This window comes from Syzygium oleosum, unplaced genomic scaffold (genome assembly GCF_021117445.2).
Source record: "Syzygium oleosum isolate NSW1041296 unplaced genomic scaffold, Sole_v2.1 Sole_v2.01, whole genome shotgun sequence".
NCBI lineage: Eukaryota > Viridiplantae > Streptophyta > Magnoliopsida > Myrtales > Myrtaceae > Syzygium > Syzygium oleosum.
The window spans coordinates 22,008,961-22,030,064 of NW_026607485.1; the positions used below are offsets into that span (position 1 = coordinate 22,008,961).

At 37.3% G+C, this 21,104-nt stretch overlaps 1 protein-coding gene across 1 annotated transcript; it reads left to right on the top strand.

The window, feature by feature from the left end:
- The first annotated feature begins 9,070 nt into the window (after window positions 1–9,070).
- On the top strand, window positions 9,071–11,767 carry LOC130140292 (3-ketoacyl-CoA synthase 11-like). The gene is made up of 2 exons (XM_056319317.1): window positions 9,071–10,031; window positions 10,692–11,767. The coding sequence occupies exons 1-2, from the start codon at window positions 9,222–9,224 to the stop codon at window positions 11,481–11,483; spliced, it is 1,602 nt and encodes a 533-aa protein (XP_056175292.1). The 5' UTR covers window positions 9,071–9,221; the 3' UTR covers window positions 11,484–11,767.
- The last annotated feature ends 9,337 nt before the right edge of the window (window positions 11,768–21,104 follow it).

Genomic DNA, 21,104 nt, shown 5'->3' on the forward strand with positions numbered 1-21,104 from the left:
AGATTTTTCCAAGGCCATGCTAATCACAATTTTTGGTTTTAATTTAATCAATTTAAACATGCAATTCGAGTTATTCGGGAGTCGCTACTAATCTATTATGAGTTGATTAAAAATCCAAGTAAAGTGTTGCTGCAAACATGATCTAATTTAAATAACAGGACTGTGAATTCTAAACTAAGATGCATTAATGAACTAACCTGAAATTTAAATGACATGTATGCTATGCAACCTATATGCAATTTTAATGAAATGAAGGTACGATTAATCATGAAATAAACCCTATTATTTAACTGCGCGTGAGACTATTTTTTGTGTTTTCTTTTTATTAGTTGAAAGACTAAACTCTAGGACACTAAACATAACCAAAGTGACTTTTATTAAAAGACGACTTAATGATGCAACCTTAGTTATTTTTGGTATGTTCTTTTTATAAAGAATTAAACTATATGATATGCATGACATGCATTTATTAATTTACATAATGTTATCATTAAAATATTGACCCTAAAACGTTCGGCTTACTAAATGACGCGCACTACGTGACATGCATATTATAAGACCCATCATTTCTATACCTAAATGCAATCTATATGGTTTAAATGACATTTTACTTATATGAATTCTAAAATTAACATGCACTGCCCTACTGAGTTATGAACGTGCCTTAAGTTCTAAGCATGCATGTGACATATTATATGTAATATATACGTGATATTAATAAATTTCACGATGCATTGAAATATGTCTTTTTGTCCATAATTTGTTTATATGATTTAATGACAAATTATTTTAAGCTAGCTAAGTTTATCTAATCTATCATGCTTAAAGAACATATGCGATAAACCACCTATCATGCATGAGGTAATAGAACCACATGAAAGACCCAGAGCAACTATAACAAGAAATTACCATACCAAGGTTGCTTGGCTTCAACCATGGGGAAGACAGTGCAATTACCAAGCGAAACAATATAACCGAAACTTGATGTGCCCAGAGAAGTGAGTGACCATGAATAATCAAGGCAGGAAACACGTTCCGCGTGTAAATGGGAAGCCTCAATATTCCAACATGCAAATCTTAAAATAAGCACAAAATTAGTCAAGAACAAATTGACCTAATAACCTCTCTTGATTTTAAAGTTCCAACATGCAAATCTCAACGTCAACTCCATTGATTTGAGGAATCAGACCACGACAAAATTAATGTATGGAATCAACTATTTTAAGAATTGGAATCCGGGAGTTTGATTGGAAAATAACTCAAGACAAAGACTATTTCTCAGCAGAAAATGAATACTTTGAAAAATATATTTTTTAAACTTGTATCGCTTATAAATTTGAATGAATGAAAAATATTTTCATTTTGCATGAATATATGTAGACATAAATTTTTGCTGAAAAGGAAAATAATTTCCAATGGCTAATTATTTCAAGAAATCTAAGCACTCAGTTTTAGGAAAACGTTTTCTAAATTATTCATTTCTCGCGAAATAAACGAAATCAAAGTGTTACTTATTCTTCCAGCACAACCGCCGATTTATGACGATGGCTTGAGTTCGCCCAGCGGTGACGAAGGTGTTCAACAATTCAGCAATGATAGTCGTAAGGCGGCCATCGCGCTACGATTCAGTAAGAGCGGCAACTAGGCTTTGGACAGCGAAAGTTGACGATAACTTGGCACGGTGGAGAGCTGCTGGTTTCATCAAGGACTGGAAGGCTGCTGTGGTTTGTGCTCGGTGATTGCCTTACGGAGGACTCCTTGAACATAAATCGATGATGGTGCGACTGGAAATCATAGGACGTTGCAGAGAAGAAAATCTGAAATAAGTGGATGACTTTTCGCTATTGAGAATGATTCTTCGTCGTCTTCCTTTTGCAAAGTGTGCCTCCGCCATTGTGTATCGTGTGTAGTTTTCAGTCAATATCTTTTTTTTTGGGGTGGACGATTCCTCTCCTGCGTCTCTTTCTTTGCTTCTTTTCAATGTGTGCCTTGTATCGTATGAAACAAAGTGATGGTAAATTTATCATAGGTGTACCAGTTTGGGGGCTTTCGGTAATCAAAAAATTAGTTTGGGGCAGATTTGTCACATATGTACCAGTTTGGAGTTTGTCATGGTATTAACCCATAATTTAATGAATTGATGTGGAATTACTTGAGTTTGCTAAATGAGACGTGTCAGGATGATGAAAAGCAAACCTTATCTTATACACAATCCTTGTTTATACACAATGAGATGAATGGAAAATTTTCATGTCCTCAAGGTAAATCATTTTCTTGCGAAAGGTATGCACACCGAAATGATGAGAAGCCTTTCATTTCTCTATCTTAAACACTGCAGGTAAATCGTTGTTTAAACCATTTGAGCCTGAGTATTTGGAGAATTCTTTTAAATTACTCCTGTCAAGAACTACTCTACATTAGGGTAAAATGGAGGTATAATTGACATTACAAGGTGAGAAAAATGGATAGAACTTTCTTGCCTCCACTTGAATCAATCTTCGGGTATCTTTGTTGCAGATGAACTCAAATGAGAATTTAAGTACCTTAAGATGATGAAGAGCATTTTTTTTTTCTATCGTACACGCTCTTATCCTTTGTACAACCCAATTGAGCCCTGCAAATTCATTTCCCCACCCAGTTGATGATCATCCTCAACACTGGGGCAAGGCACATGAGTTGCCACGATAAATCGGCATAATCTAGAGCGTCGGTTGAAGATGAAGATCTCGAGAAGCCAAAGTGCTAAACTGTTCATGAGCCAATCGAAATGAAAATTAGAGTCTGATAAGTCTTTAAATTTTTTGCAAGGAAATGTGTTGCGAGGAAATTCCATAAAATGATAGAAAAATGAGAGGAAAAAACAGAAAGAAAAGTGAAAAAAAATAGAGAGAAAAAAAGAGTGGAAAAATGTTGATATGAAGCCCAATTGTCAATGGAAATGAAAAGTCAAAAGTGTTTGTCAAGAGCGTGAAGATGGACCACAATGTGAAGGTAATGATTCACAAAGTCCGCTAAGAATTAGTGTTGGACTCTTGTGGCCGATGAAGTATTTACACGGGAAGACAATCCAAAGTGAAGGAAGAATACAAGAGATCACTAGCTTCAAACTCTTAAAAGTGTTGGACTTTGTCAGATTAGCAAGGTCGTACCATTTTCGAAAAAACTCAAACCTTTGTCAATAAGATTGAGTATTTTTCACTTTTCCCACTTCAGTGGACGGGACAAAGTAGCCTTCTAAATGAAAGTGAGCGAAAAGCTCTTTCTGATTGAAAGTTTCTTCATTTAGCATTTTCAAGAATTCCACTTTATGAGCGAAAATTGTCTTAGTATTAATTCTCCTAAGTGGAATTTGTGATGCAGAGATGGTGAAATCCTTATGCATAAACCTCAATTAAATTGAATCTTGAAATGTGTTTTCTAGAATATTCTTGATTGTATATTTTTTTGATGAATGCATATATACTTGCTGTAATCATATATGACAGGAAATGTTTCCCTAAAGATCAAATTGTTCCCACATATGCCTGGTAACTTACTTCAAATTGATAATTCTACAGAAATTTTTAAATGCTTGTGGTTATTCAAGTGTTTGAATGTTTCAAGTACTTGTGGTTATCCGGGCACTTAAATGTTTTAAGTACTTGTGGTTATCCATGTGCTTCCTTTTCAAACCCTTTCGCTTGTACAATGTCTTCTACGAAAATTTTCAAATACTCATGTTATTCTATTGCTTTGAATGTTTTATGAACTTGTGGTTATCCATGTACGTTCTTTTTAAGCCCTATCGTCTGTGCGAGTGCTTGTTTCATGAAATTCTCAAATACTTGTGGTTATCTATGTGTTTGAATGTTTTTTTTTTGTTTTTTCTTGTCTTTCTTCTTTTTATTCCAATTCAGGGCCAGCGTACAAAAAAAAACTTAGAAAAATTAAAAATGACAAAATTGCCTATGTTAACGCCGGCCGTGTCACGTGGTACGGTTGACGTCCACATCAGAACTTTTCAGTCAAAATTGGCCGAAAAACTACATTGACAAATTGTCAAAAGGTTTAGAACTAAATTTGCATAATCAAAAGGTCTAAAACTGGCCACCGTATAATAGATTTAAGACTTTTTTGGTAATTTTCTTGACAAAGTTTCGTTCTTGATGGGTCAAGTCACTAAACTTGTCAGAGCATGTAGATCGGGTCCAACAACTTACATCCCTAATTTAACCAAGTTCTCATAGATATATATAAATTGCATGCACTTCATTTGAAATATTCACAAAAGACAATCACTTTCAATTTCATAAAGCACGTAATAAATATCCGCAGTGGTCCATAGTCCAAATTTTATACAAACCCAAAAAAGAAAAGAAAAGAGAAATACAAAGCAAAACCAAAATCCAATCTCATACACGACATGAAAGTGATGGCTTGGATATATACACGCTAATGCATATTAGACATGCACCCACTTGTTGGGTTAGCAGTTGCGCACTAATCTGCTGGGGACACTTTCTTGTCTAAGTAGGCATTAGTTAGCTTTCACATTGATGAGAACGGGGAGGATCATGGCTGGTCCATATTGATCTCTGCTTTTTTGGGGTAGGAGGAACTAAAGACGGAGGGGGCTTTAGAGACTCGTTTGCCGTAATTAATTCTCTAAACCATTAGGCCATCAACAACTTTTGAGTGAACTTTCACTTCACCAAAGATATTAACTTGATGTTAATCCATAATTAAATAGTTTACTATGAACGGACGTGAATTCTTGAAAGAAGGATTTACTTTTCAAATTTACATCCTTAAGAGATTGAGACTTTACCGCAAAGCCACTGGATTGGTAGAGAGATTGCCCATATCCTCTTTCCACTCCCCCTCCCCTCATGTTGACATTTGAATTTTCGCCGACAAATTCAATAGAGTAAAAACTCAAGACTTTGGAATCTTGATCGCGATGGAGTCCATTTTTTGACCAAAAGGAGTTTTTTCATGTCTGTCAAGTGCTATTTCGTTTGTATATTGACATCATTTTCTTAATAAGTTAAGAGTTGACTTTTCGGTCAAACCGAGAACTTTGGCCCTCCATCGAAAAATTCCTGAATCATTGATTTGATTTTTTGATTTTTTTAAACATTCGATTCAGGGATAATGACAATTCAACATTTCAAGCCCAATTTCAAGAATTCAAGTTCAAACAAGTCGGTCAATATTCAAGCACAAAGTTAGGGATGTGATTCACCTTTCACGATAGAATCAATTTGCACAATTTAAATTTGATTAAGCCAAATTCATTCAATTTCAGCATCAATTTTGGAAAAATCAATGTAATTTGGGGAAATTAAGCAAAAACAACGAATCAAGACCAATAGGGTGGGTTTGGGTCGAGTCCACCGGTTGTCCCGATCCAGTTCAGCCCGTTGGGCCGAAGCCCAATTTGTCCTATGAACGGAATCAATTGAAATGGCCAAGCCCATAGTGTAACTTAGATAGAATTAAGACAATTGGAAAACCTTGGGTCAATCTGGTTGGGCCCAAACCGGTTCGACCCATTGGGCCAAATCCCAATTAGGGCCATTCGGCCCAATTAGTTGAATAGGTCAGCCCATCCATCCCATTAAGCTCGTTTGGCTGGCCACCTCACCTATATATAACCAAATTGCTATTTCCTATAATTTCCAATAAAAATCCATGTCACCAATTCTTGTGTGATCAAATCTTGGTCCTTCATTCCTCATTTAATCATAGCCATGGAGGGTGCCATGTCACCCATCCATGTGCTCAAGCTTGAGTCAATGAAAGCGTCTTTTAACCATTAAGGGATGAATTACAGCGCTTAGATCAAATAATGAGATGTATGACCAAAATGAAATCTTATTTCAAGTTTCCCACCAAAATTTTCGTCTTTAATCACACTTAGCGGGTCGCATTGCTCATTACACACAAAAATTACAAAAAAAATTCAGCAATATATATATATATATATATATATCTCATCTTAACCATTAAGGCATGAATTAGCGCGCTTATATCATAATGAGATGTATGACGAAAATGAGTGGTGGAGAGAGGGAGAGGACATAATATCAATGGTCGTGTTTAAAATTTTCGGCGTGAACTTTGGAAAAAAAACAAAATAAGCGAATTGATGGTTCGAGTATAATTTGTACTTGCTTTTCAACCCATTATGAATTGAGTTAATTGCCAATATAATTTGGTTCAACTACATTCATAAAGGAGGGAATTACATGAATCCATCATACCGGAATGTTCCTTTTCGACAAGTTGGCAACGGAGGTGGGGGTGCAATAATGAGCCAGATGAGTGGTGGAGAGAGAGAGAGAATATTAATGTTTGTGTTTAAAATTTTCGGCGAGAACTTTGGAACAAAACAAAATGAGCTTTTTGATGGTTCGAGTATAATTTGCACTTGCATATCAATCCATTATGAATTGAGTTAAATGCCAATATAATTTGATACAACTACATTCATAAAGGAGGGAATGATGTGACTCCATCGTATCGGAAAGTTTCTTTTTCTGTCTCCTTTAAGCCTTTTAAAATCCCGCTCAAGACTCAAAGATGCTTACCAAGAGAAAAAGAAAAAACAATCCTTGACAAATCTCTTTTCTAACAAGCATTGTTTTTTACTTCTCGAGTACACTCGATACCCATTGTGGCGTAAGAAAGTGATACCCATCGTGGCGTAAGAAAGTTTTCTCGTGTTTAGTTACTTTGATAAATCAAAAACCCTAATTCTAATTCGTTGTTGATAGGATCATATCAAGTGACCTCTTATTCACGTCCAAGAACTGACATTTGTTCACGGAAATTAGTTATGTCCTAATTTTTATTTTGGAGTAATTTCATAGTTAATAATCTAAACATTAACATACGGCTCTCGCATAGCCTTTCTCTAATGCCGTGTAGCCGCAGACCATAAAATCGCTTAGATTTTCAACGTTGGAAATCTAGTCTAGGACTGGATCGAACATCTTTTCGCAAACTATTAAAGACTCAATTTATTAAAATAGTAACTGAGCCGTGAATTGACCAATGGCCAAAACGTTAAGAATCGATTCTACAATTTTCCCCTACCCAAACCTAACATTGCAATCTTGTCCCATGACTACGACCCATGAGCACATGATGGATGCGGTCAAGAGAGGCATCATCGTTTACGTGATCAAACTTCTAATCTCAATCAATTTCGATGGGGGTGGTAATCATGCATCATTCCACAACATAGTACCCCCATTGTAGCATTCCTACCGGTGAGGATAATGCATGATTACCAAACCAACTCCGGTTTGGATAGATTCCGTACCGTATACGCTAGGATTCTCTCAGCCATACTTCAAAATGTTCGACGGAAGAGGAGACCCACACCAACATCTAGCCCATTTTTTGGTAAGATGTGGGCCGGTAGCGTAGAATGGGATACCAGTTGTGCTTTAGGCTCTTCGTTCAATCATTGGAGAGGCTGGCCTAACCAGGGTACGCCCGCCTCTCTAAAGAGTCGATCCCGACTTGGGAAGCAAGGGTCTTGGAGTTCGGCATTCCTACCAGTACCAATCGACACGTGGACCGGCTGCCCCTCTTGCATGAAATTATTATGCTTTGGCTCACTCGGCTGGTGCATGTCAAACCGGTGATGACGTGGCTGTTTCCCCCGTTGTTGAACTATTCAATGCATTCTCCTTGTCTGACCAATTAATTGTCCGTAGGCGTAGTTGCTTCCTCTCTCTTTCTCAAATATACTCTGCTTTTGTGAATTACATGACAATAAAAAAAAATTATACGAGAATTTACTATGAAATTGGAAAATGTCAATAAGGTGCCCTAGGGCACATGTTAACGATGGTTGATTGTACTTTTGAAATGTAAATTTTTAAATTTGAGGAGGTGATTTCTTGAAATGTGTTTGTTTCAAAATTTCAAAATGTGTATATATGCGGTTTTATCATTTGCAGTAGTTTTAATTGCTACACTTGAATAATTTGTTAACAAAACCTTTTATGATTTCTTGTGGGACAGTTAAAATATAATTTTAATATGCAGTCGATATTGTTAAAATATGAAGTCAATGTCGTGTCATACTGTAATAAATACTAAGTTTCAAGTTGGTATATTCGACTTAGAGGTTTCAAATTGGATTTCTTGTCTACCTTTCACCCACCTACGAGCTTCATTTATATATACACCTTAACACCTTCATTATTAAATCAATTTTCTCATGAAAAGAAGTGTTTTCAAATATTAATATATTCTAATGCGAACGTAATTGCCGAGAAATTTTATGGAGCGTTTAGATAAACTAGAAACATAGTCAACGAGCCCGGGACAAGGGAATTTGATGAAGATTTAGGCAAGAGTTTTCAAGAAGATATCGTGATATGATGGATATTCTAGAATAAAAATTTAAATATACTTTTGTTATCTTCTTTGTCTAGATTATCGAGTTTAGGGAATTTTTTAACAAAAAGGAATTTTGATTTGCTGCTATATTTAATTAGGCATTCGATATTTTGTTCTTTTTAGGGTATGCTTTTCTCTGCTATATATGTATTGAGAATAGATAGCTTCTTCATCCTTAATCAGTATACACTCGAGAGAGAAATTTTTACTCATGTTTGTAAATTTATTTTTCTTCTAAATTAGTATTCACCACATTTTCACCGCATCATGTTCTTTTCATTGTATTTTGATAGCAAGTATAAGTGTACACAACAATTTCAGGAGTACATAGGTTTCAACCCATGATAGCCTCTCCATATTTAGGGTCCTCTAGGAATGGGGACACGTTGCAACCTCATCCATCGATAGAGTTCTCAATCCGATTTCCCACATCTTCTGTGCCTCAATTATTGGTTTCCAAATCATCAAATCGATTCCCTCACGAGAGGATCTATCAAGATAAAAGAAAAACCGTTTTCCACTTTATTATATGATAATTAAATTAATCATACCAATATGTGTATTAATAACTCCTCAACGCTCCCCACGCACTCTCTTTAAATCCACCCCAAACACTCCCCAATCTTCCCCATGCATTGCTAAGAATCCCTCTCTCTCTCTCTCTCTCTCTCTCTCTCTCTCTCTCTCTCTCTCTCTCTCTCTCTCTCTCTCGTTTCCCTCCGTTTGCTTTTGAAGCACCAACTTCTCGTCCTTTGCTATTCTTTGGGAAACCCCTCTGAAGAAGACACACAAGCTGCAAAAATCTTGTCTTTTCCGCAGAAATGGCCGACTCACAAGAACAGATCCGTCGACAAAACCCAGATCAGACAGTCCCTTTCTCAGCCGAACCTCGAAGCCAAGACTCGAACACACCATCGAAGCACAAACTCCCAAACTTCCTCTTGTCAGTGAAGCTCAAGTACGTGAAGCTCGGCTACCACTACCTCATCTCCAACGCCATGTATCTACTCCTCGTGCCACTCCTAGGCATCTCCTCCGCCCACCTCTCGACCCTCACGGCCCGAGACGTGGCCCAGCTCTCGGACCAACTCAGGTTCAATCTCGTTACCGTCGTCCTCTGCTCGACCCTCATGGTGTTCCTGGTCACTCTCTACTTCATGACCCGACCCAGAAAAGTCTACCTCGTCGACTTCGCCTGCTACAAGCCCGACCCGGCCCGGATTTGCACCCACGAGACCTTCATGGAGCGGTCGGAGCTCACGAACGCCTTCACCAAGGAGAACCTCACTTTCCAGCGGCGGATCCTCGAGCGGTCCGGCCTCGGGCAGCAGACTTATGTGCCCGATGCCGTGCTCCGGGTCCCACCGAACCAGTGCATGGCAGAAGCACGGGCGGAGGCTGAGGCCATCATGTTCGGGGCAGTCGACCAGCTGCTGGCCAAGACTGGGGTCAGGGCCAAGGACATAGGGATCCTCGTCGTGAACAGTAGCTTGTTCAACCCGACGCCATCGCTTTCGTCGATGGTCGTGAACCACTACAAGCTCAGAGGGAATGTGACAAGCTACAATCTTGGTGGGATGGGTTGCAGCGCTGGAGTGATTTCTATCGACCTTGCGAAGCAGTTATTGCAGGTTTGGTTTCTTTTGTCCTCTCTCTTTTTCTATTCTTCAAAGTGTAAGTTTGATAATGGGAACTTTTTATGAACAGCACCCTCAGTGTTATCCAAGCAAACAAGGACAGAAAACTTTCATCGACGAACGAATGCTAGATATAAGTTGGGTACTAGAAATTTTATTAGGTTCACTAGTGAATAGCAGGCCATTTTATGTTGATAGTGTGTCCCGTAGTTTTAAAACATTTCATAAAAAATTGGAATGATGACACAAAAAGAAAACCAATTTTATTTAGGTTGTGCAGACAGTAAAACTTTTAGGTATTTTCTTTCCTTAGTTTACGGTTTGGTTGGTTGGGAAGTGGGAGTCAGTGAGTGGTTTGAACTCGGTACCCTCGAAATCTAGATGACGTCGAACAAAATGATCCACAAATAAGTCAATCCAAGATTCATTGTGCCACATAATATAGCTAGTGTTAAAATAGGACTTTTCGCATTTATGAATTCGATATATGACAACGGATTTGAACAAAAGCTTTGTACATGCTCAATTTACTATCTGCTCTATCTACTAGGTACAAAAGTTTCTAGGTTTTCTTTCTAGGCAAATTTAATTTTGGTCTCATGAAAATGAAACCCAGGCCTAATCTTATTGCTTCTCTTATAAATCAATTACTAGGTGCAATCTAACTCTTATGCCCTAGTGGTGAGCATCGAGAACTTCACTCTCAACTGGTACTTCGGCAATGACCGATCGATGCTCGTCTCGAACTGCCTCTTTCGGATGGGTGGTGCAGCGATCCTCCTCTCCAACCGGCCCTCTGACCGCCGCCGCTCCAAGTACCAGCTCATCCACACCGTGCGCACCCACAAAGGCTCGGATGACAAGAGCTATGGCTGCGTGTTACAGCGAGAGGACGAGAAGAAGACGATTGGCGTGTCGCTCTCCAAGGACTTGATGGCGGTTGCCGGGGAAGCCCTGAGGACCAACATCACAACCCTTGGCCCGTTAGTGCTCCCAATGTCGGAGCAACTCTTGTTCTTCACGACCACGGTCGCAAGGAAGGTGTTCAAGATGAAAATTAGGCCGTACATTCCCGACTTCAAGCTGGCCTTCGAGCATTTTTGCATCCACGTTGGAGGCCGAGCTGTTCTCGACGAGATAGAGAAGCACCTCGAGCTTACCGATTGGCACATGGAGCCATCACGAATGACTCTATACCGATTTGGGAACACATCGAGTAGCTCATTGTGGTACGAATTGGCCTACTCAGAGGCCAAAGGAAGGATTAGGAAAGGCGATAGGACTTGGCAAATCGCTTTCGGGTCCGGATTCAAGTGCAACAGCGCAGTTTGGCGGGCATTGAGGACCGTTGATCCAGCGAAGGAGAAGAACCCATGGATGGACGAGATTCACGAGTTCCCCGTCCATCTTCTGAAAGCGGTGTCCATCGGATCTACCGCGAAATAAGCGTTCTGTCAGGATTTTGCCACTATAGGCGAGGTTGATCCCGAAGGATACGTGAACATTAATTATCCGTTTGCCTTGTGTTCATGCATAAGCGTCATTCCAAATCTACTCAAGATTAAACTTTTTTTCTCTTGGAATTGATTCCCGGATGAAGTGTGCATTTAGCTTTGTAATTGTCCATATGACCGGTCAAGGCAAATTTTTTATAGCTGGATTACTTGAAGAAACTATTGTGTAGTTCACCTATATTGAATAGTTAAATTGAGACTACAACCTTTATATTCCATGAAGGCTTTTAGATGTTATTACCTCTTGTCGCGACCTCCCGCGAGATGAACCATAAAAAAGAAAGCTAGTGGATTACTAAGCCTAGAGACTTATATAGTACGGATTTTTCCAAGCCCATACTAACCGCAATTTTCAAGTTTTAATTTAATCATTTTAAACATGCAATTCAATTTATGCAAGAGTCGCTACTAATCTATTATGAGTTGATTAAAAATCCAAGTAAAGTGTTGCTACGAACATGATCTAATTTAAATAACAGGACTAAGTGAATTCTAAACTAACATGAGTTCATGAACTAACCTGAAATTTAAATGACATGTATGATATGCAACCTATATGCAATTTTAATGAAATGAAAGTACGATTAATCATGAAATAAACCCTATTATTTAACTACGCGTGAGACTATTTTTTGTGTTTTCTTTTTATTAGTTGAAAGACTAAACTCTAGGACACTAAACATGACCAAAGTGACTTTTATTAAAAGACGACTTAATGATGCAACCTTAGTTATTTTTGGTATGTTCTTTTTATAAAGAATTAAACTGTATGATATGCATGACATGCAATTATTAATTTACATAATGTTATCATTAAAATATTGACCCTAAAACGTGCGGCTTACTAAATGATGCGCACTACGTGACATGCACATTATAAGACCCATTATTTCTATACCTAAATGCAATCTATATGGTTTAAATGACATTTTACTTATATGAATTCTAAAATTAACATGCACTGCCCTACTGATTTATGAACGTGCCTTAAGTTCTAAGCATGCGTGTGACATATTATATGTAATATATAAGTGATATTAATAAATTTCTTGATGCATTTGAAATATGTCTTTTTGTCCATAATTTGTTTATATGATTTAATGACAAATTATTTTAAGCAAGGTAAGTTTATCTAATCAATCACGCTTAAAAAAACATATGCGATAAACCACCTATCATGCATGAGGTAATAGAACCACATGAAAGACCCAGAGCAACTATAACAAGAAATTACCATACCAAGGTTGCTTGGCTTTAAGCATGGTGAAGACATTGCAATTACCAAGCGAAACAATATAACCGAAACTTGATGTGCCCAGAGAAGTGAGTGACCATGAATAATCAAGGCAGGAAACATGTTTCGCGTGTAAAAGGGAAGTCTCAATATTCCAACATGCAAATCTTAAAATAAGCACAAAATTAGCCAAGAACAAATTGACCTAATATTAACCTCTCTTGATTTTAAAGTTCCAACATGCAAATCTCAACGTCACTTCCATTGAATTGAGGAATCAGACCACGGCAAAATCAACGCATGGAATTCAACTATTTTAAGAATTGAAATCTTGGAGTTTGATAAAAAAAAAATTCAAAATAAAAACTCTGTTTGTTTCGCAGAAAATGAATCATTTAAAAAATATTTTTTTAATACTTGTATTGCTTATAAATTCAAATGAATGAAAAATATTTTCATTTTTATGAAGACATAGAAATAAAATTTTGCACCCACCCATCGGTGGCCGCGTTGGTTTGCGCTCAGTTCCTTTCACGAGAGGTCCTGGGTTCAAACTCGCCCATCGATGATTTAAGCGGTGGGTCGTGGCGGTGGGATGCTGCGCTAGCCCCCTCGAGGACTAGTCGGGCATCACCGTTGGTTTGAGCTCTAGCTCGCCGGCCGCGCGGACACCTCGATTATAAAAAAAAAAGAAATAAAATTTTGCTGATATCTATTGATTAACTTTTTCAAGCAATCTTAGCGATTAGTTATAGGAAAAAGTTGTCTGAATCATTCACATTTTTCGCGAAACAAACGCAGTCAAAGTACTACTTATTCTTCCAGCACAACCACGGATTGATGACGACGGCTTCAGTTTGCCCAGCAGCGACGAAGGTGTTCAACAAGTCAGCAATGATAGTCGTAGGTCGGCCATCGCGCTACGATTCAGTAAGAGCGGCAACTCGGCTTTGGACCGCGAAAGGTGAGAACTTGGCACGCTGGAGAGCTGCTGGTTTCATCAAGGACTGGAAGGTTGCCGTGGTTTGTGCTCGGTGATTGCCTTACGGAGGACTCCTTGAACATAAATCGATGACGGTGCGACTGGAAATCATAGAATGTTGCAGAGAAGAAAATCTGAAATCAGTGGATGAATTTCGGTATTGAGGATGATTCCTTGTCGTCCTCCTTTTGGCAAAGTGTGCCTCCGCCATCGTGTATCGTGTGCATTTTTTAGTCAATATCTTTTTCGAGTCTGGACGATTCCTTTCCTGCGTCTCTTTCTCTGCTTCTTTTCCAATGCGTGTCTTGTATCGTATGAATTCAGCCCCACCTCCTCTGTATTGGGTTGTGAAATATTAGAGAAAGAGAGAGTGGGAGACCTCATGAGATCTGGGAATCCGTACGTATTTTGGGTCTACCATTGTGGCCATGTTTTCCTTTTTTTATGTTTCTTTATTTGGCCGGGAATATCACTCTTATATGGCCAATTGTGATCTTGTCTTGTTTTCTCTTTTTTCATATATTCCATCTTTGGCCACCGAATCTCTCTCTCTCTCTCTCTCTCTCTCTCTCTCTCTCTCTCTCTCTCTCTCTCCTTTATGCAATGGTCTATCTCATGCTTTTATGTGCCCAAGTTGTTCTTTTTCTTTCAATCTTTTCTTTCCTATTCGAGATTGATTAGATGTTACTCTTACCCTATTAAATCATAGAATATAATCAAATATATATACCCTTTTATGTATTTTTAGAACCCTTGCTCCTTAAGTTACTGTCCTAATTTTGAATACTATCAATGTGTCTTTCACGCGCAACTCTCGGCTGCTATAATCTTCAATGGGTTTGGTCAAATTTTGTGTTCTTTGTGGGCTTTATTCTAAAAATTCAAGACCTCTCTGCTTGAGTCCATCAACTCCGTTCCAATGTAATTTATGTGGGCTTATTGTTACTAAGGCTATTAAATGACAAATGCTCCTATTATGCAATTTAATTATATTTTTTTTGTTAAGAGTTGAGACTGACTCATAGTTTTCTATGTAATGAATGCTTAATTGGGTCATCGAAATTTAGGATGTCAACACCTCTTGAATGAGTAAATTACTATAAAAAAGTCCTAAACCTATTGCACTTGTGCCAATTTAGTCATAAACCTTTAGACGATTTGCCAATTCAATCCATTCAATCAATTTTGATCGAAAATCGCTGATGTGGACACTAGTCGTCCTACGTGGCATCGTCGATGCTGTTGTGGATAGTTTTTATAATTTTTTAAAAATATTTCTATTTTTATTTTTTTTTCTTTGCATTGTTGTTTTCATTGTGGCCGATGAGGGTTGCACTCCTCGCCCAGGCGAGCCCTCGCCATATCCGATGAGGGACGGCCCTTGCCCGGCCATGGGGATGGAGCCTTCGCCAGGCGATAACCTCATAAAATGCTAATATCTTTATAAGTGGATTTTTGCATGATATTTTGCCTATCTAAATCACCAATTTCTGTTTTAAAATGTATCCAGACAGAAAATTTAAAAAATTAATGTGGAATTACTTGAGTTTGCTAAATGAGACGTGTCGGGATAATGAAAGGAAAACCTTATGAGATGAGTGGAACAATTTTATGTCCTCAAGGTAAAGCGTTTTCTTGCGAAAGATACGCGCACCGAAATGATGAGCCGCATTTCATTTCTCTATTCTAAACACTGTAGGTGAACCGTTATTTAAGCAATTTGAGCCTGAGTATTTGGAGAATTCTTTTAAATTACTCATGTCAAAAGCCACTCCACATTGAGGCAAAATGAAGGTATAATTGACATTACAAGGTGAGAAAAATGGATAAAACTTTCTTGCCCCCACTTGAATCAATCTCCGGGTATATTTATTGCAAATGAACTCAAATGAGAATTTAAGTACTTAAGATGATGAAAAGCATTTCTTTTTCTACTGTACACTCTAATATCCTTTGTACAACCCAGTTGAGCCTTGCAAATTCATTTCCCCACTCAGTTGACGATCATCCTCAACACCGGGGCAAGGTACATGAGTTACGACAATGAATGAACATAATCTAGAGCGTGGATTGAAGATGAAGATCCCAAGAAGCCAAAGTGCTGAACTGTTCATGAGCCAATCAAATGAAAATTAGAGTCTGATAAGTCTTTGAATTTTCTGCAAGGAAATGTGTTGCAAGAAAATTCCAAAAAATGATAGAAAAAATGAGAGAAAAAAAGAGAGAAAAAAAGAGTGGAAAAATGTTGATATAGCCCAATTGTCAATGGAAATGAAAAGTTAAAGTGTTTGTCAAGAGTGTAAAGATCGAACCCAACGTGAAGGTGGTGATTTTACAAAGTCTAAGAAGAATGAATGTTGGACTCTTGTGGTCAATGAAATATCTACACAAGAAAATAATCCATAGTGAAGGAAGAATACAAGATCACTAGCTTCAAACCCTTAAAAATGCTGGACTTTGTTAGATTGGTGAGGTTGTCCCGTTTTCAAAAAACACTAACCTTTGTTGACAAGATCAAGTGTTTTTCACTTTTCCCGCTTCAGTGGACGGGACAAAGCAGCCTTTTAAATGAGAGTGAGGGAAAAGCCATTTTTGACTGAATTTAAGAATTCCACTTTATGAGTGAAAATTCTCTTAGTGTAAATTCTCCCAAGTGGAATTTGTGATGCAAACGTGGTGAAATCCTTATGCATAAACCTCAATTAAATTGAATCTTGAAATGTGTGTTCTAGAATAGTCTTGATTGTATATTTTTTTGATGAATGCATATATACTTGTAATAATATCTGACAAGTAATGTTTCCTTGAAGATCAAATAGTTCCCACATATGCCTGGTAAGTATATTGTTACCTGGACTTACTTCAAATTAATAATTCTATAGAAATTTTTAAATGCTTGTGGATATCAACTGTGTGAATGTTTCAAGTACTTGTGGTTATTTAGGTGCTTCCTTTTCAAGCCTTGTCACTCGTGCAAGTGCTTGTTTATATTAATTTTCAAATACTTGTGGTTATCCGGGTATTTAAATGTTTTAAGTATTTGTGGTTATTCAAGTGCTACCTTTTCAAACCCCGTCGCTTGTACAGTGTTGTATACCGAAATTTTCAAATACTTATGGTTATTCATGTGTTTGAATGTTTTACGGACTCGTGGTTATCCATGTACTTTCTTTTTAAGCCCCATCCCTGTGCGCTTGCTTGTTTCATGATATTTTCAAATACTTATGGTTGCCCATGCGTTTGAATTTTTTTTTTCTTTTTTCTTTTCTTTCTTCTTTTTTTTTCCAATTCTGACCAGCATACAAAAAAATAATAAAAACTTAGAAAAATGGAAAAATTGCCTACGTCAGCTCCATGTCACATGGTACGGTTGGCGTTCACGTCAGAACTTTCCAGGTTAAAATTGGCCGAAATCACTACATTGGCAAATCGTCAAAAGGTTTGGAACTAAAGTGACATACGTAAAAGATTTAGAACTAAATTGACCACCGTACAATAGGTTTATGATTTTTTTAGTAATTTCCTTGACAAAGTTTCGTTCTTGATGGCTCAGGTCACTAAACTATGTAGATCGGGTCCTACAACTTACATCCCTAATTTAACCAAGTTCTCATAGATACATATAAATTGCATGCACTTCACTTGAAATATTCACAAAAGACAAATCACTTTCAATTTCATAATGCACGTAATAAATTTTTGCGATGGTCCATGCAATCCAAATTTTATACAAACCAAAAAAAGAAAAGAAAAGAGAAATACAAAGCAACACCAAAATCCAATTTCATACGCGGCATGAAAGTGATGGCTTGGATATACATATACATACACACACGAATGCATAGTGGACATGCAACCACTTGTTGTGTTAGCAGTTGTGCACTAATCTGCTCGGGACACTTTCTTGTCTAAGAAGGCATTAGTTAGCTTTCACATTGATGAGAAGGGGGAGGATCATGGGTGGTCCACATTGATCTCTCCTTTTTTGGGGTAGGACGAACTAAAGACGGAGGGGGCTTTAGAGACTCATTTGCCGTAATTAATTCTCTAAACCATTAGGCCATCAACAACATTTAAGTGAATTTTCACACCACCAAAGATATTAACTTGATGTTAATCCATAATTAAATAGTCTACTATGAACGCACGTGAATTCTCTAAAGAACGATTTACGTTTTAAATTTACATCCTTAAGAGATTGAGACTTTACCACAAAACCACTGGACTGCCAGAGAGATTGCCCCTATTCCCTTTCCACTCCCCCTCCCCTCATATTGACACCTGAATTTTCGCCGACAAGTTCAATATAGTAAAAACTCAAGACTTTGGAATCTCGATCGCGATGGAGTACATTTTTCGACCAAAAGGAGTTTTTTTTTATGTCTGTCAAGTGCTATATCATTTCATTTGTATATTGACATCATTTTCTTAATAAGTTAAAGGTTGACTTTTCGGTCAAACCAAGAACTTTGGCCCTCCAACGAAAAATTCTTAAATCATTGATTTGATCTTTTGATTTTTTTAAACATTCGATTCAAGGATAATGACAATTCAACATTTCAAGCCCAATTTCAAGAATTCAAGTTCAAACAAGTCGGTCAATGTTCAAGCACAAAGTTAGGGATGTGATTCACCTTTCACGATAAAATCAATTTGCACAATTTCAACTTGATTAAGCCAAATTCATTCAATTTCAACATCAATTTTGGAAAAATCAATTTAATTTGGGGAAATTAAGCAAAAACAACGAATCAAGACCAATAGGGTGGGATTGGATCGGGTCCACAGGTTGACCTGACCCAATTCAGCCGGTTGGGCCGAAGCCCAATTTGGCCTATGAACCGAATCAATTGAAATGGCCAAGCCCATAGCGTAACTTAGATAGAATTAAGACAATTAGACAACCTTGGGTCAACCTGGTTGGGCCCAAACCAGTTCGACCCATTGGGCCAAATCCCAATTAGGGCCATTCGGCCCAATTAGTTGGATAGGTCAGCCCATCCATCCCATTAAGCTCATTTGGCTGGCCCCCTCATCTATATAAAACCATATTGCTATTCTAATTTCCAATAAAAATCCATGTCACCAATTCTTGTGTGATCAAATCTTGGTCCTTCATTCCTCATTTAATCAAAGCCATGGAGGGTGCCATGTCACCCATCCATGTGCTCAAGCTTGAGTCAATGAAAGCATCTTTTAACCATTAAAGGATGAATTAGAGTGCTTAGATCAAATAATGATACGTATGACCAAAATGAATTCTTATTTCAAGATTCCCTCCAAATTTTTCCTCTTTAATGTCACTTAGCGGGCCACATTGCTCATTACACACAAAAATTACAAAAAAAAATTCAGCAAAATACATATATATATATATATATATATATATCTTCTTAACCATTAAGAGATGAATTAGAGCGCTTACGTCATAATAAGATGTACGACCAAGACGAACTCTTATTTCAAGTTTCCCTCCAAATTTTTTCCTCCCAAATCTCACTTGGCGCGCCTCATTGCTCATTACACACAAAAATTACAAAAAAAAAATTCAGCAATATATATATATATATATATATATATATATATATATATATCTCTCTCTCTCTCTCTCCCTTGATCGTCCTTCATCCGGCAAGTTCCCGGCCACTTGTTGGCCAAATTTTGGCCTTGCACCACCTAGTTATTCTTGTGACCGAATCCCTCAAAGTGTCCTTAAGTTCATTACGGTTGGAGCATAGTTCGGTCGTAGCGGAACTCTCCAAAATTGGTCGTTTCTCGCTATTGGTCGTTGGTGATCTTAATAGAAGGTAGGTTATTAAAATGTGAGATACTCGCTTCAAGTGATCATCCAATGATCCTTGATTCAACTATAATAAAAAATAAAAGTCATAGCTTCAATTTATGGTTGAAGTCCAAGGTAAGATGTGATGAAATTGACTAATTACTAGTTGTTAGAATTAGTTGAATTTCCGAAAATAGAAACCAATTGCATGTTTAGATTGCTCTAGGACTTTGATTCTTACTTGGCTGAATCATTATAGATGAACATTGATGTTAATTTTTTATAATAGCATGTCAATCGAACTAGGCCTTGCATTATTAGATAAAAATCCTTACGAATTAGGTTTAACTCAAAGTCAAAGGAAGCTTTGCTGTTCAATATCTTGTGAAATTCAAGTTAGTCGAATCCTATAGGACCAAATATGATATTCGTTTGTGTGTTTAATAGCCCTATATTAGATGAATGATGATTAGGAGTAAAAGGAATGTGTTTTTGTGTTGATTTCTTAGAATTCTAATAAGTTGTCGAATGATTTTCATGTTCATTGAAGTTGAATGCTTGAAGAATGCTTGAATGTTCATAAGGTAAAGTTGGAAGATGTTCTAATTCTGAAAAAAAAAATGTTAAGAACATAGGTTGAAAGTGGTTGAAGATGTGAAGGTTTTTTGGAAAATCGTACCCTAATCCGACCTTTCTGTATTCTTCAATTATTTTCGAAAATATATATAATGAATTAGGAAAACTTGTCTTCAAATAGAATGTATCCGAGATTCATAGCTTTTGATTGATATAAAGAACATGGAATTTAAACATCTTTTTGGTCAGTGAAACTCAGCATCCGAAATTACTAAAGAAAACTACTGTTTGATCCGTGAAAACTAATCCAGTGTCGACTAAACTTGTTTTGCAATTAATAAATACTTGGAGGATTAATTTGCAAAAACTCAAAACATAAAAGTTGTAGGGGAGGTCCTAAATTGCATATACCTAAAATTTCATAAAATGCTAAGTAGATTTTGTCCGTCAATTTGAATCAACAAGGTCAAAGTCGGGATTGGCCCCAAAAACTTTCAGATTGAGTGCTTGGGGTAAAATGTGTAATTACTCATAGTAGGAAGGCTTTTTTGCAAAAATTAAACAAACGAAAATTGTCAAGCGCATCCTAAGCTTGCTGTCAGTCAATTGTGGCACTAATTGGAGTTCATTTGCTATTTTTTCTGAATTTTTGAAAAACCGGGTCTGAACAGGGTCAAATCCTCGGTGCTCGGGCTTAATTGAATTTACCGTATTGATTGGGCTAAAAATAGGGAAAGTGGTCTATATAAAAGTTTAAGTGGACATCCTATGCTTGAATTGGCAAGTGGAATTTCTTAAATCAGAGGTCATTAAGGCCCTTAATTGGATTAAAACTTAATTAGTCAGAATCAAGGGAAAATAGAGAAGTTGCCATTTTTTGTCAATTAATTGATTTTGTGATTTCTGAGGCCAATTGGCCTAATTGCATGACAATGTGACCTTGCTTGTGAATGAATGATGGTTGATTTCCCTTTATTTT